The 15,367-nt window shown below is 39.2% G+C and overlaps 1 protein-coding gene and 1 long non-coding RNA gene across 3 annotated transcripts; both read left to right on the top strand.

Moving 5' to 3' along the window:
* The first annotated feature begins 356 nt into the window (after positions 1-356).
* On the top strand, positions 357-9,989 carry LOC113542746 (uncharacterized). 2 transcript variants are annotated; one of them, XR_004578423.2, is made up of 4 exons: positions 357-510; positions 1,364-2,137; positions 2,258-2,408; positions 2,587-9,986. It is a non-coding gene; the product is annotated as an uncharacterized LOC113542746 (long non-coding RNA). The 2 variants fall into 2 exon arrangements; XR_008302053.1 differs by having other exon boundaries at positions 357-2,137; positions 2,587-9,989.
* A 151-nt stretch (positions 9,990-10,140) lies between these two features.
* LOC128317016 (uncharacterized) lies at positions 10,141-14,792 on the top strand. The gene is made up of 2 exons (XM_026940459.3): positions 10,141-13,913; positions 13,990-14,792. Exons 1-2 carry the CDS (start codon positions 13,910-13,912, stop codon positions 14,406-14,408), a joined length of 423 nt encoding a protein of 140 aa, XP_026796260.1. The 5' UTR covers positions 10,141-13,909; the 3' UTR covers positions 14,409-14,792.
* The last annotated feature ends 575 nt before the right edge of the window (positions 14,793-15,367 follow it).

The raw sequence follows: 15,367 nt of genomic DNA on the forward strand, positions 1-15,367 counted from the left end.
TCAGTCAGTAATACTATAACGTAAAACTGTATTTTTTGTATGTTGGATCATATTTAGGAATTATCATAAAATTATCAAAAGATGTGTAATAAGCATTTTCCTAGAAATAAAAAAGGTCTGTCCATTTCTGTTACCATGTTTTTGTTACTGTTTCTTGAAGATATGTGGTGTTATGTTTAAATAATAATAATAATAATAATAATAATAATAATTACCATGCGTTTGTAAGGAAGGTTGTAAATTAACTCATTTCTCTATCCAATGTTGTCATGTCACGTGACAAAAGAACGAACGACTCGAAAGATTCGAGAGATGAACTAATCAATTCTCTTTCCGGCTCAGGCTGCATTGGTTAAGCTTAGGGGACTGTCACGTGACGAACGAAGGACTCAAACCCGAAGACTCGAGAGATGAACTAATCAATTCTCTTTCCGGCTCAGGCTGCATTGGTTAAGCTTATGGGGCTGTCACGTGATGAACGAACGACTCAGACCCGAAGACTCGAAACAGGTGAACTAATTTCAGTACAGAACCTATAGGATGTTGCTCATGCGCGACTGAACGAATCACTCCCCGAGACGACTCGTTCTTCCCGAGTCACATTAAAAATGAACGAGTCACATTCAAAATGAACGAATCGTTCAAGAACGACCCATCACTAGTCAGAACTAATTTTACACAGCAGGATTTTGAACCGCCGACAGGTCCAGATATTTAGCATGCCAAATATTTCACGAGCATCGGTGATTCTCTCAGATCGCGTCTTTGATAATTCACTCTGCGTGATTGTCACTCGCGTGAACGAGCACAGATTTGCCTCCGATTTCAGGCATTTGTCTGTGATTTCGCAAAACCTGTCGGCGCGTGAAAAATCGGGCTAAAATCGTGCAGTGTTAACTCGGCATAAGGGCAAAACATTTGTGAAACAGAGGAAAAGCACTTAAATCATTCAACCGTTTTCGCTAGGCTAAGATAACAGCAGACTGAAAAAGCATAGTTCCTTTTCACTTTGATAGTCATACCTTGTGTCCAATCAGAAACGAGCATGTGACGTTCAATAAGGACCTACCCTTTCCGTTTTGAGTTAATGTTGTGTTTTTGATTTAGTTGTTGTGTTATTTTATTTGCTGTTGCGTTTTTCGTTTGTCTAAGTGTTTTGCACTTTAGGGCCACCATATTAAACATGTTTAACACCTTAAAACATAAGATTAAATATAGCACCAGACAATATAGATGGTAATTTCCTTAAACTCGCCCTGATGTCGCTGCTTGCTTGCTTCCATGATTTATCGACCAGTGCATGAAGAGGAAAAAATTTGAAATTCAGATCATGCGTAACTGAAGACCTCTACTCTGTCTACAGTCAGCAGACAGGGCGGCCCTCACGTGTGAAGGTCGGACATCAAGGAGTCAAGACACCTATGTCACAATTACCTGCGACTATTTACGTGATGACTGGGTTCTCATTTCAAATGTGTTGCAGACCAAGGCTATGCAGGCTAGCCACACAGGGGCAAATATATGTGGAATGCTTTCACAGGCTTTGGAAGAGTGGGAGCTCACTAAGAAAGATCTCTTATTGTGACAGACAATGCTGCCAACATGATACTTACCTTGGAGATGATGGAGCTGCACCATTTTGGCTTCATTGCTCACACAGTAAATCTGGTATCGCAAGCTGTGCTGACACTTCCAGACGTCTCTCGGTTGCTTGGTTGAGTTAGGTGCATAGTGTCATTCTTTCATAGGAGCATAAAGTTTTCAAAGAAAAACAAATGTTACTGAACTTACCTTGTCACAAGCTTAAAATTGGCATGGTGACCAGGTGTAACAGCACGCTGGATATGCTCGACAGATTTTTGGAACAGCAACCATCAATACACTGCTTTCTCCTGAAATCCGCAGGAGCAAAAAGGACCTTTGCACCCTGGCAGGGGCAGAAATAATGGTGGCAGAGGACATTGTGAAAGCTCTTCAGCCTATGAAGGCTGCAACGCTAGCATTGTCTAGGGAAAGTTCCACTACCCTATCTGTCATTGCACCATTGCATGCACAGCTACTTGAGGAGCCAGACTACCAGTGATTCCGCTGTCATTAAGGAACTCAAATCTGCTGTGCACAACAACTTGACGTTCAGGTATGTTTACAAAAACACCTAGTACTATCTATAAAATGTAACACCTGTGTGAAAAGAGATTACATTCTGTGTGTGTTGATACCATAAAGTAATTCCAATGTGCTTGTGTAATCTTTCAAGATATGCAAATCTGAAAGAGAAGCTGCATGTTGCATCTGCACTTGACCTTTGTATCAAGACCCTTCCTTTTATGTTTGACAAGGACTGAGAGGACTCATTCACAAAATTAATTACAGAGATAGTCACATTGGAGCAAGTTAAGACACATGATGTAAGTTGTATAAAATTTTAAAATTGAAAATGTAAACAAAACAAATCTTTATTAATTGCACATTAATATAGTAAATTAAAGTATAGTAAATTAAATCCATTTTCTGTATGATAGAAATGGGCAACATCATTGGATTCCATTGTGAGTAATTTACGTTTTCCTTGTTTCTAACTATCAGCAGCAAGGATCTGATAGTGCTGGTATTGGAGGAAGTGCACCTGTACAGGGGCAAAAATCCCTTGGTGATGACCTCTCCCCACCATAGAGGTCAAAAGAATCTTGAGCACTGTTGGATATGCTTGGGGCAGCCTTTGCACGAGTGGCTACAGGGGCCTAATGCTGCAGACAGGGCACAAGAAGAAGTCATCAAATACAGGGAAGTTACACCTGTACCTCTCTCAGAAGATCCACTTAAGTGGTGCACTATGGATGAAGTGTGTCCTATCAGTTTTGTAGCATTTGACTGAATCTGAGCAGAAAAAATAGCTCTATACATGTCAGAATTCATCCTGCTAATTCACATCATCATTAAACACCAGTGACCCAGTTCCATTAGCAGCCATACATGCCCATGCCATAACACTGCCTCCAAATGTTTGACAGATGATGTGGTATGCTTTGGATCATGAGCCATTCCTTTCCTTCTCCATCTCTTCTCTTACCATCATTCTGGTACAAGTTAATCTTGCAACCGAATTGGTCAGGCGTTTTTCTGTTCTTGAGTGTTACCAGTGGGTTGCATCTTGAGGTAAACCATCTGTATTTACATTCATGAAGGCGTCTATTGATTGTAGACTTTTACAGTGATACGCCTACCTCCTCCAGAGTGTTGACTTGACTTGGTTAGATATTGTGAGCGGGTTTTCTTCACCAAGGAACGAATTCTGTGATCATCCAATTTAGTTGTCTTCTGTGGCTCTCTGATAGGTCTGTTTTGGTTTTTCAGCCTAATGATGGCCTCCTTCACTTGCATCAACACCTCTTTGGACTGCATAGTGAAAGTTCCCATGGACAGCTACCAAATGTAAATTCAACACTTGAAACTCCAGACCTTTTATCTCTTTAATTTGTGATTAAATAACGAGGACACAGGCCACACCTGGCCATGAAACTTTTTATCAGTCAGTTCTCTAAATATTTTTGAGATAAATGTAGGGAACATGTAAAAAAAATGGCTATAATTCCTAAACGGTTAATGCAATATTTCTGTTATACCCCTGAATTAAAGCTGAAAATCTACACTTCAATCACATTGCTTCATTTCAAATTCATTGTGGTGGTGTACAGAGGCAAAATTGTGTCACTGTCCAAATACTTATGGACCTGACTGTACATGCACATCCATGTCATACTATTACTAGAGGATTTTCACTTTGTAATGATGAAAAATGTGATTGTTTATATTCAGGAAAGCTGTTTTTTCCCCAAGTAAACACATACATGCATGTCCGTGTCAAAATGTGAAAAATCATGTGTAGAAAGATACTTTTCATGAAATATGCACTCACTCATCTCAATGAATGCCTATTTGATTACACAAGAGTGTGAATAAGGGGCTGAAAATGTGTTATAGCAAGTTTCAAGGCACTAAGCCTTCAGGAAAGCTGTTTTTCATGCAAACACAGACATGCATGTCCGTGTCATACTTTAATAGAGGTTTTTCAGTGTTATGATAGAAAATTATATGAAACATGAATGTTTACTTTAAAATTTGTATGTTGATCATACTGTGTTAAAAAGTCAAAAACATGAAAAATCATGTGTAGAAAGGTACTTTTCATCAAATATGCACTCACTCATCTCAATGAATGCCTATTTGATTACACAAGAGTGTGAATAAGGGGCTGAAAATGTGTTATAGCAAGTTTCAAGGCACTAAGCCTTCAGGAAAGCTGTTTTTCATGCAAACACAGACATGCATGTCTGTGTCATACTTTAATAGAGGTTTTTCAGTGTTATGATAGAAAATTATATGAAACATGAATGTTTACTTTAAAATTTGTATGTTGATCATACTGTGTTAAAAAGTCAAAAATATGAAAAATCATGTGTAGAAAGGTACTTTTCATCAAATATGCACTAACTCACTCTTTTCTCAGTGAATTCCTTTGTGATTACACAAAAGTGTGAATAAGGCACTGCAAATAGGTTTTAGCATTTTTCAAGGCACTAGGGCTTCAGGAAAGCCATGTTTCTGTACATACATGTATTTCTGTGTCATATTTTTAATAGAGGTTTTTCACAGTGTTATGGTAGAAAATTATATGAAACATGATTGTTTATGTTAAAATTCATATCGATCATATTGATCATAATGTGTTAAAAAGTCAAAATGTTTAAAAAATATTGTGTAGAAAGGTAATTTTCTTCAAATATGCACTAATGCACTGTTTTCTCACTGAATACCTTTGTGCTTAAACAGCTCTGTGTGTTAGGCACTTGAAAATGCATTTTCACAAGTTTCAAGGTGCTAGAGCTTCAGGAAAGCTGTTTTTTCCCCACGCAAACATATACATGCACATCCATGTCATACTTTTCATAGACGTTTTTTTTTTTCATTTTGTTATGATTAATTATATGAAACATGATTATTTATATTAAAATTAATGTAATATAATATTGATAATAAAGTGTTAAAAAGTGTTAAAAACTCCTGAAAAACAACCCCACACCATAATTCCTCCTCCACCAAATTTCACACTCGGCACAATGCAGTCCGAAATGTACCGTTCTCCTGGCAACCTCCAAACCCAGACTCGTCCATCAGATTGCCAGATGGAAAAGCGTGATTCATCACTCCAGAGAACGCGTCTCCACTGCTCTAGAGTCCAGTGGCGGCGTGCTTTACACCACTGCATCCGACGCTTTGCATTGCACTTGGTGATGTGTGGCTTGGATGCAGCTGCTCGGCCATGGAAACCCATTCCATGAAGCTCTCTGCGTACTGTACTTGGGCTAATCTGAAGGTCACGTGAAGTTTGGAGCTCTGTAGCAATTGACTGTGAAGAAAGTCGACGACCTCTTTGCACTATGCGCTTCAGCATCCGCTGACCCCTCTCCGTCAGTTTTCGTGGCCTACCACTTCGTGGCTGAGTTGCTGTTGTTCCCAAACTCTTCCATTTTGTTATGATAAAGCTGACAGTTGACTGTGGAATATTTAGGAGCGAAGAAATTTCACGACTGGATTTGTTACACAGGTCGCATCCTATGACAGTTCCACGCTGGAATTCACTCAGCTCCTGAGAGCGGCCCATTCTTTCACAAATGTTTGTAAAAACAGTCTGCATGCCTAAGTGCTTGATTTTATACACCTGTGGCCAGGCCAAGTGATTAGGACACCTGATTCTGATCATTTGGATGGGTGACCGAATACTTTTGGTAATATAGTGTTATTATACATATTGGTAATATGTTTTAATTTTAAGTTTCAAGGCACTTGGACTTCACAAAAGCATTTTTTCAAAAAAAAAAATCATGCATGAGGCTGCATGACATACCTTTAATAGTGTTTTTTTTACATTGTTATGATGGAAAATGATATGAAACATGATTGCTTATATTAAAATTTACATTGTGATAACATATTTTAAAAAAACATGAAAAATTATTTGTAGACATACATTGTACATCCGTATTATATTTTTCACAGAGGATTTTTACATTGTTAAAATGGAAAATTATATGAAATATGATTCTTTATATTAAAATTCGTATTTTGATAATAAAGTGGTAAAAAGTCCAAATGCAAAAAGCCTTGTGTAGAAAGGAACTTTTCATCAAATATGCAATAACACACTCTTTTCTCAACCAATACCTTTGTGCTTACCCAGGTGTGTGCATTAGGCAAAAGGTGCTAAGAGCTTGGGAAAGTAGTGTTTTTTAACAACTACATACACGTGCATGAAATACCGTTCAATGACAGTTTTCTCATGTTTATGATGTTGAATGATAAGAAATGTTATTTAGATTAACAAACATAATTTGAATATAGTGCTAAAAATTCAAAATCATGATAAATAAAGTTTAAAAAGTCATTATTCATCCAATATACACAAACACACTATTTTCTTAACAGACCTCTATGTGCAAACACAAGGGTGTGCTTTAGGCGCTAAAAACGCTATTTAGACAGTGTCAAGATGCTTAAAGCTTGGGAAAGTGTTTTTTTCTATCAAGTGCATGTATACATGTGCATGAAATTCTTTTCAATTACATTTTTCAATAATACGAAATATGATTGTTTACATTAAAATGTATAATTTGATAAATTGTTAAAAACTCAAAATCTTGAAAATAAATGTTCAGAAATGTTCAGAAAATAAATGTTCATCCAATATATACAATCACACTGGTTTCTTACACAACACAAGTGAGCGCTGTAGGCGCTGAAAACGCGATTTAGTCAATTTCAAGGAGCTTGGGAACTGGGATAGGAGTTTTCTAAAAAACACATTCATAAACTTACATGAAATACATTTTCAATAACATTTTTATATGTTTATAATAAACAAAAATACGAAATATGATTGTGTACATGAAAATGCATAGTTGGTGTAGGAGCCATGCTTACCATCTTATTTAATTTTTCTTATATGTTCATTTAAATATTAGTTTGCTGCTATATTGTTAATGTTGTTTATTTCTCTGAGTGTGTGCCCTCTATAGGTGTAACGAATCCGGCCTCTGTGGTTCCCCCTGATCGTCACCAGAGGTCACCATCACCCGAGTATTGACTTTCCTCTTTAAACTACATTTCCCATCACCCCGCGCCCAGCACTGATTACGAGCTCACCTGCAGCCTATTACCGGGACTACTTAAGCCTCTGCTGCTCGCTCACTCTTTGCGAAGTCTTGTTTTGCCCTGGCTGACATTTCTGAGCGTTTGTATCTTCTTTGTTGGATTACCGTGTTTGACCTTGGACTGTTATTTCTCGTTTCTGGATTCTTTGCTGCCTACCCTGACCATCTGCCTGTTTGATTACTCTGCCTTTGTCTCGCCTCTGATCACCCTGTTTTGCTGTTGCTTGACCACGCCTGTACGACTGTGTCTGACTTTTATTAAACGCTGCTAATGGATCCCCATTCTGTTGACTCCTCGTTACAATAGGTGTAGAGCATACAGTCTTTTGATCGAGTGCATGGAGCTAAGATGGCATGGTGCAACAAGCCTGCAATTAGCCTTTAAGTTGTTTGTTTGTTTTATGTTGCAATTCAAGTTAATTTTGGTTTAAACAACTTCAGTTATTGTTTGGAACCTCAACAAGCCTTTCTGGATCTATTCATGCTACTTTGCACGTGTTAAATTATTGCATCAACACCTCCCACAGTGGCCAAGAAACAAGGGACAAAATTGGAAATTTGGAACATGTTTTTTACCACTACATCATGTCAAAAGACTCTGCTTTGAAAATGGAATTTGTTTGAGAAGAGGATTACTTTTGTACTTGAATGGAATAGACTGTTTGAGACCACATGGAAATGAGACTGCATGGCATTGGAGGCAGCAAACAAAGGAAACTTCTCAAAGAGGTATGTGCTTGAGGATGCAATTTGCTGAGCTAATGCTAAGTTAAATTTGAATGTTATTGGAAAGACTTTCAAGTTTGGTGCTGCAGACAGTGGATGAAAGAATTCGTTTGAAGAATTCAAAGATTTTGATGTGTGTAATTTTTAAAGAAGAATCAAAGGAGATTTGAAAAGGTTTTACGTTATTGGAAAGAGAATATTTGCTTGTTTTGAGGCAAAATGGAGGAGTCTGATGTAGAACAATCCCCTAGCTCAGCTCAGAAGGACTTGAATGAGGTTAATCCTCATTTGCTGGCACATCTTACGAGGCAAATGAATATTGTTAATTCTTTGATGGCTGATGCTGAATATTTGGAAGAAGTAAAGGGGAACATGTTGAAGTTCAGTGAACAGCTTGATGAATTCAAGTCTCTTCAAGAATCCTATGTTCAAGTGTTAAGTGAAGAGGATAAAGCTGAAGACTTGAAAACCTGGTATGAACCAAGAATTAAGCAAACAAGTTTCTTCTGCTCTAAAAGCGTCTGACCAGCTAAATGAAGATAATGCCTCAGTGGTTTTGTCTGTCCGTAGTAATAGATCTGGCAGGTCCAGCAGATCAAGTTCAAGCAGAACAAGTGTGTCAACATCAGCTTCAGCATGTAGAGTTAGGTCCATAAATATTGGGACAGTGTCACAGTTTTGGTAATTTTGCCTCTGTACACCACCACAGTTGATTTGAAATGAAGCAGTCAAGAAGTGACTGAAGCATAGACTTTCAGCTTTAATTCAAGGGGTTTAACAAAAATATTGCATTAACCGTTTAGGAATTACAGCCATTTTTTACAGAGTTCCTCCATTTTCACAGGCTCAAAAGTAATGGGACAAACTAATATAATCATAAATATTAGGATTATTTTTATTACTTGGAGGTAAATCCTTTGCAGTCAATGAATACCTGAAGTCTGGACCCCATGGACATCACCAAATGCTGAGTTTATTCCCTTGAGATGATTTGCCAGGTCTTTACTGCAGCCATCTTCAGTTGCTGCTTGTTTGTGTGGGTCATTCTGCCTTCAGATTTGTCTTCAGTAAGTGAAAAGCAGCTCAGTTGGGTTGAGGTCAGGTGACTGACTCGGCCATTTAAGAACATTTAATTTCCAAGCTCTTGGGGCTGCTTTCACAGTATGTTTTGGGTTGTTATCCATCTGTACTGTGAAGCGCTGTCCTATCAGTTTTGCAGCATTGACTGAATCTGAGCAGAAAGTATAGCTCTGTACACTTCAGAATTCATCCTGCTACTTCTATCAACAGTCACATTATCAATAATCCCCAGTGACCCAGTTCCATTGGCAGCCAAACATGCCCATGCCATAACACTGCCTCCACATGTTTGACAGATGATGTGGTATGCTATGGATCATGAGCCATTCCTTTCCTTCTCCATACTTTTCTCTTCCCATCATTCTGGTACAAGTTAATCTTGCATCAGAACTGGTCAGGCTTTTTTTAGAGGTTTTTTAGCAAAGTCTAATCTGGCCTTTGTGTTCTTGAGTGTTACCAGCGGTTTGCATCTTGAGGTAAACTGTCTGTATTTACATTCATGAAGGTTGCTCTTGATTGTAGACTTTGACAATGATAGGCCTGCGTCCTCCAGAGTGTTCCTGACTTGGCTAGATGTTGTGAAGGGGTTGTTCTTCAATAAGAAGAATTCTGCAATCATCCACTTTAGTTGTTTTCTGTGGTCTCCCAGGCCTTTTGGTGTTGCTGAGCTCGCCAGTGCATTCCTTCTTTTTAAGAATGTACCAAATTGTTGATTTGGCCCTCCTAAAGTTTCTGCTATCTCTCTGATAGGTCTGTTTTGGTTTTTCAGCCTAATGATGGCCTCCTTCACTTGCATCAACACCTCTTTGGACGGCATATTGAGAGTTCCATGAACAGCTATCAAATGCAAATTCAACACTTGGAATCAGCTCCAGACCTTTTATCTCCTTAATTTATCATGGATGGATGCATGTGCAAAGTATGGATATAAGGAGGAAACAGGCCCCAGCTGGCCATGAAACTGCTTATCAGTCAATTGTCCCATTACTTTTGAGCCTGTGAAAATGGAGGAACTCTGTAAAAATGGCTGTAATTCCTAAACGGTCAATGCAATATTTTTGTTAAACCCCTTGAATTAAAGCTGAAGGTCTACGCTTCAGTCACATCTTGACTGCTTCATTTCAAATCCACTGTGGTGGTGTACAGAGGCAAAATTACCAAAACTGTGTCACTGTCCCAATATTTATGGAGCTGACTGTATCTCCCACAGCATTACTTGCAAAAGCCAATGCACTGCAACAAAAACATGCTAAAGAAAAGGAAGAAGAAGAACTTAGAAAGATGAAGGAGGTATGGGAAGTTCAAGCAGAAATTGCAGCCACCACAGCTAAAATTGAGTATCTCAAGAATGCTGAAAACTCTGTAACGAATGACAATGTGGTCACCAAAGATGAATGTGTATTGTCAGGAAATGTTGAATAAAACCCCATCAAGTGCTAAAAACACACAAGAAGTGAGGCCAAAAGACAGTTTTTATGCACAGCTCTCTACAGCACCAACAGCACCAAGTGTGACTGTGACTTCAAGACATTCTTATCCTCAGAACAGTAATGCAGTTCAACAACCCACTACTGTGAATATTGATTCCAAATCATCTGCACAAATCTCTCATTCAGCTAGAGCAAGTAGAGAATCATCTTCATCTATTATCATTCAGAGACTTGATCTTGCTACAATTCTTCAAAGACAAAACAACCTGACAGACATGCTTGTGAAACAACAACTTCTTTCCACCTTACCAAGGGGAGAAATTCCAGTTTTTAATGGAGATATTCTGCAGTACAGGGCATTGATGACTGGACACAGTCACCAATATGAGGAGTATCGCTCTCAAACTCCCATAACAAGCTCAGAGAGAGGTGGCGTACAAAGGCAGTCGAGTTACAAGAACAAAGGAGTCACAAGTTAAAGATGGTAGACCTTGTCAGCTTCATTGAAAAACAAGCTAACATTGTTTCAGACCCAATATTTGGTGATATCCAAGACTCAAGCCCAAGTAAAGGAAAGCCCAAAGTGCTATTGAAGCCCAAATCCAAAGGCAGTTTTGCCACCAATGTGCAAGTGAAACCACCACAGAGACCAACTAAGGTGTTCACCACCACCATCATGCCTCTACTGTAACAATGGACATGAATTGATGTCATGCTTGCAGTTTGAAAAGCAGCCACACAGGGAAAAGATAAACTTCATAAGACGGAATGGAATCTGCTTCGGGTGCTTGACCAAAGAAGGACATGTGAGTAAATACTGCACAAAGCATCTTACCTGCACCATATGCAACAAACAGCATCCAAGTGCACTACACCTCAAACCACTAGAATCATCCAAACAAATTAAGAAAATGCTTGTGAGTAGCACACAGGTGTCTCTTCAAGATGGTAAGCATACTGGAGTCAGAAAAACACAGAACTACGCAGAATGCCTGCTGTCGATTGTACCAGTACAGATTAAAAGTTCAAAAGGAAGTAAGATTCTGCGCACATATGCCTTTCTTGATCCTGGAAGTTTGGCAAGCTTCTGCACAGAGGATCTTATGAAGAAAATCAACATTACTGGAAGAAAGACTAACATTCTTCTTCAAACGATGAGCCAGGATAAGTCTGTGCCCTCTTATATTGTCAGTGGTTTGGAAGTTTCTTCACTGGAAGAAAATAACTTTATTCCATTGCCTGAAGTCTACACACAACAGAGCATGCCCGTTGACACCTCTAACATTCTCACAAAGGAAGAACTGTCTAAATGGCCTTACCTGAATAAGGTACAGGTTCTTAGGATTCCAGCCAAGGTGGAGCTGCTGATTGGAAGCAACACTCCCAAAGCCATTGAACCTTGGGATGTCATTAATAGCCAAGGGGATGGGCCATATGCAGTTAAGACCCTACTAGGGTGGGTTGTTAATGGTCCTTTACAAGGCAAAGCCACAGCAAACAGGTATAGCTGTGATGTTGTTGTTGTTGTTAACAGAATTTCTGTCTCAAACCTGGAAGAAATGTTGAAACAACAATACAACCATGATTTCAATGAGAGGTCAAGAGAAGACAAGGCTGAAATGTCTGTAGAAGACAAAAGGTTCATCAAGATTGCAGATCAGTCAATCAAGTTGAAAGATGGACATTACACTCTTGATTTACCCTTTAGGAAGAATGACCCAGTGCTACCTAACAATTACCAAGTGGCAGAACAGTGACTTCAAAGTTTGAAAAGAAAGTTCAAGAGGAATGAACAATTCAAAACCGACTATACTGAATTTCTAACTGAAGTCATAAATAAGGGCTATGCTGAAGTAGTACCACAACCAGAGTTGAAAAGAACAGACGGTAAATTATGGTACATCCCACATCATGGTGTATACCATCCACAAAAACAGACCATAAGAGTTGTCTTTGACTGTGGTGCCACCTTTCAAAGTAAATCCCTCAACTCAGAACTTCTTCAGGGTCCTGATTTGACCAGCACACTTTTTGATGTCCTCACCAGATTTTGCCAAGACCCTGTAGCGGTTATGACAGACATCAAAGCGATGTTCCATCAGGTTAGAGTGTCAAAGGCAGATGTTGACTCTTTGTGACTCCTCTGGTGGCCAGAGGGTGATGCCAGTATGCCTGCTGTGGAACATTGAAAGCTAGTACATCTTTTTGGGGCAGTGTCATCCCCCAGTTGTGCTAACTTTGCTCTAAGACAAACAGCCAAAGATAGCGATGACTGTTTTCCATCCGAGGTAATAAGCACTGTCGAACAATTTCTATGTGGATGATTGTTTAAAGTCACTTCGAACAGAGCATGAAGCAGTAGAGATGGTAAAAGTCCTTACATCTCTCTGTCAAACAGGAGGATTCCATCTCACAAAATGGGTGAGTAACAGTTGCACTGTGCTTGCACATATTCCAAATAAGACAGAGCTCAGAATGTAAAGGAATTGAATCTCGACAGGGAAAGGCTTCCCACTGAAAGAGCACTTGGATTGTTGTGCGTGGAGAATGATGTATTTAAGTTCAATATTACTGTTAAGTGCAGATTCCACACCCGAAGAGACCTACTGTCAGTTGTAAGCACCATATATGATCCACTTGGATTTTTGAGTCCATTCACTCTACCTGCAAAATTGCTTCTCCAAGTTCTCTGTAGGAGCAAATGTGGTTGGAATGAGGAGATACCACAAGCTGCAGTGGAAAAGTGGACAAATTGGATAAAGGATCTTGATGAGATTGTCTGAACTCGGAGTCCTTCTCTGAGTGGACACTCTCGTGGGTGGATTCTACTATCTGCCAATTACCTATATTTTACTTATTCTACTCACTGAAAAATAAACCTCAATGAAGAGTCTTCAGTCCTTGGATGAGAAGAAGCAAACTTTTTTATTGCAATAACTACACAACACGTTCAAATGAGCTCAAAGAAGGTGATCTGCCGCAGTGGTGACACAGCAATCTCGCGCAGGAGAGTTGAGTGCCCCCAACATCTCAAAATCCCGTCCATATATATCTGGGCACCTTCTGACGCCTCCTTCTTTTAACTTATGTCAGCAATTTTCCATTATGTTCAGTTTAGACCCTTTTGACTCCTCCTGTCCCAATTTACATATATTTCACCATTTCCCATAATCTACTGACTGTTCCTGGAATCTCCTCCCACTGACCTTTCTTGTCCCGTTGTCTGTTTATTTCGAATTCACCCTATTTTCCAACTGCTCAACCATCCCATTTCCCTAAGACTCCATATTGGGTTTATTCTGTTATCCTCCCAATTACCCTTATTTCCAAACTTCCAACCTGGCCTAGTTTAACATTGAAAAATAAGTGCTTGTATAAAAACGCTCACTTCCTCAACTCTCTTCACTTTATTTCCGTCCCTCAGATTGATCGAACTACCCGGGGAATCACTCTGCTGCATCGATCATGTGTAAGTTTTTCTTCATTCTCTTTTTATTAAGATTAGGATTATGTGAGTTTATTTTATCTTTCTGTTTTTACTTTAGCTCAGTCTCGTAGACACACAGGAAGAGGCCCTAGGCCTCTGTCAACCCTTGCAGCTGAGCTCGCCCGCTTCTTCGAACACCTGCTATCTCCGGCGTCCCTAGAGACTTCATTTCTTCCTCCCCGCATTGTGCATCAAATTCCTACTTCTGATAAATCCACACTAACTGTGCCTAACACTCAAGTTATGCCGCCGGTGCTGACATATGACGTAGGCACTCAAACTGTCACCCCGCCGGTGTATTCTACTTATGATGAAGTTTACTCTGATGTGTTCCAGGCTCCTGAGACCACACTATCCCGTTCTCCTTCTCCTGGATATCACTCTCCTACTGATTATTCTCCCACTTCACCCATTCCGCCCATTCAGTTTTCCTTTTCCCCTATCCCTCCTGAGCCTCCATGCGTCCTTATTGACTAAAGCATTCTCTATAATCACATATCATGTATTTCTATCATGTTAAGTAAACCATCTATGTTCTTAAACCTCATGTTTTGAGTGTGGTTTGTGAACGTGGTATTTGAGCGTGGTTACTACGTGCATACTAATGCCAGCATAATCATTATGGGCTTTCAGCGTAGGTATTATATAAAGCTTTAGCTTTATTAAAAGCCAACTAATATTAACTATTTTAAGCATTATTATTATTATTTATTTTTTTGTAAATTTATTTTATTTTTATGACTTGTCTCAACATCATTATGTGGAGAAGAACTGCACAGGGTGGTGGATGTCTTTTAGGAGTATTTGATATGGAGTTTATCTCTGGGTGAATACTGGTGGAGTGAACAAGATCATATTTGGCAAAGGAACTTCACTCATAGTGGAATCTAGTAAGATTGAATCTTTCAGTAACATATTATGGATTCAGATGCAGAAATGTATCTTTACACGATTTTTAAGATGTTTAACATTAACAGATGAATTTTCTCGACAAGATACAAGATTTCAGAGTGCCACAATGTGTAAAGCCAATTGGTTTTGGAACACAGGAGCAAGCTGATCTGCATCATTTCTCTGATGCCAGTGAGCAAGGATATGGCACAGTGAGTTACCTGAGACTGATTGATGATATGCACACTGTACATGTGTCTTTCATGTTGGGAAAAGCCAGGGTTGTTCTGCTTAAGCAAGTGACAATTCCACATCTAGAACTGACAGCTGCAGTGTTAGCAGTCAGAGTGGATGTTATGCTGAGGAAAGCATTGGAGCTAGATCTCAAAGGCTCAATGTTTGGGACCGATAGTCAGTCAGTACTGAAATACATTGCAAATGACAATGCACAATTTTGCACGTTTGTCGCAAATAGGATCTCTGTTATCAGAGAAAACACAGATGTAACTGGAAATTCAAGTGGAAATGTAATGTAAGTGGAAATT

Source organism: Pangasianodon hypophthalmus, chromosome 7, assembly GCF_027358585.1.
Source record: "Pangasianodon hypophthalmus isolate fPanHyp1 chromosome 7, fPanHyp1.pri, whole genome shotgun sequence".
NCBI lineage: Eukaryota > Metazoa > Chordata > Actinopteri > Siluriformes > Pangasiidae > Pangasianodon > Pangasianodon hypophthalmus.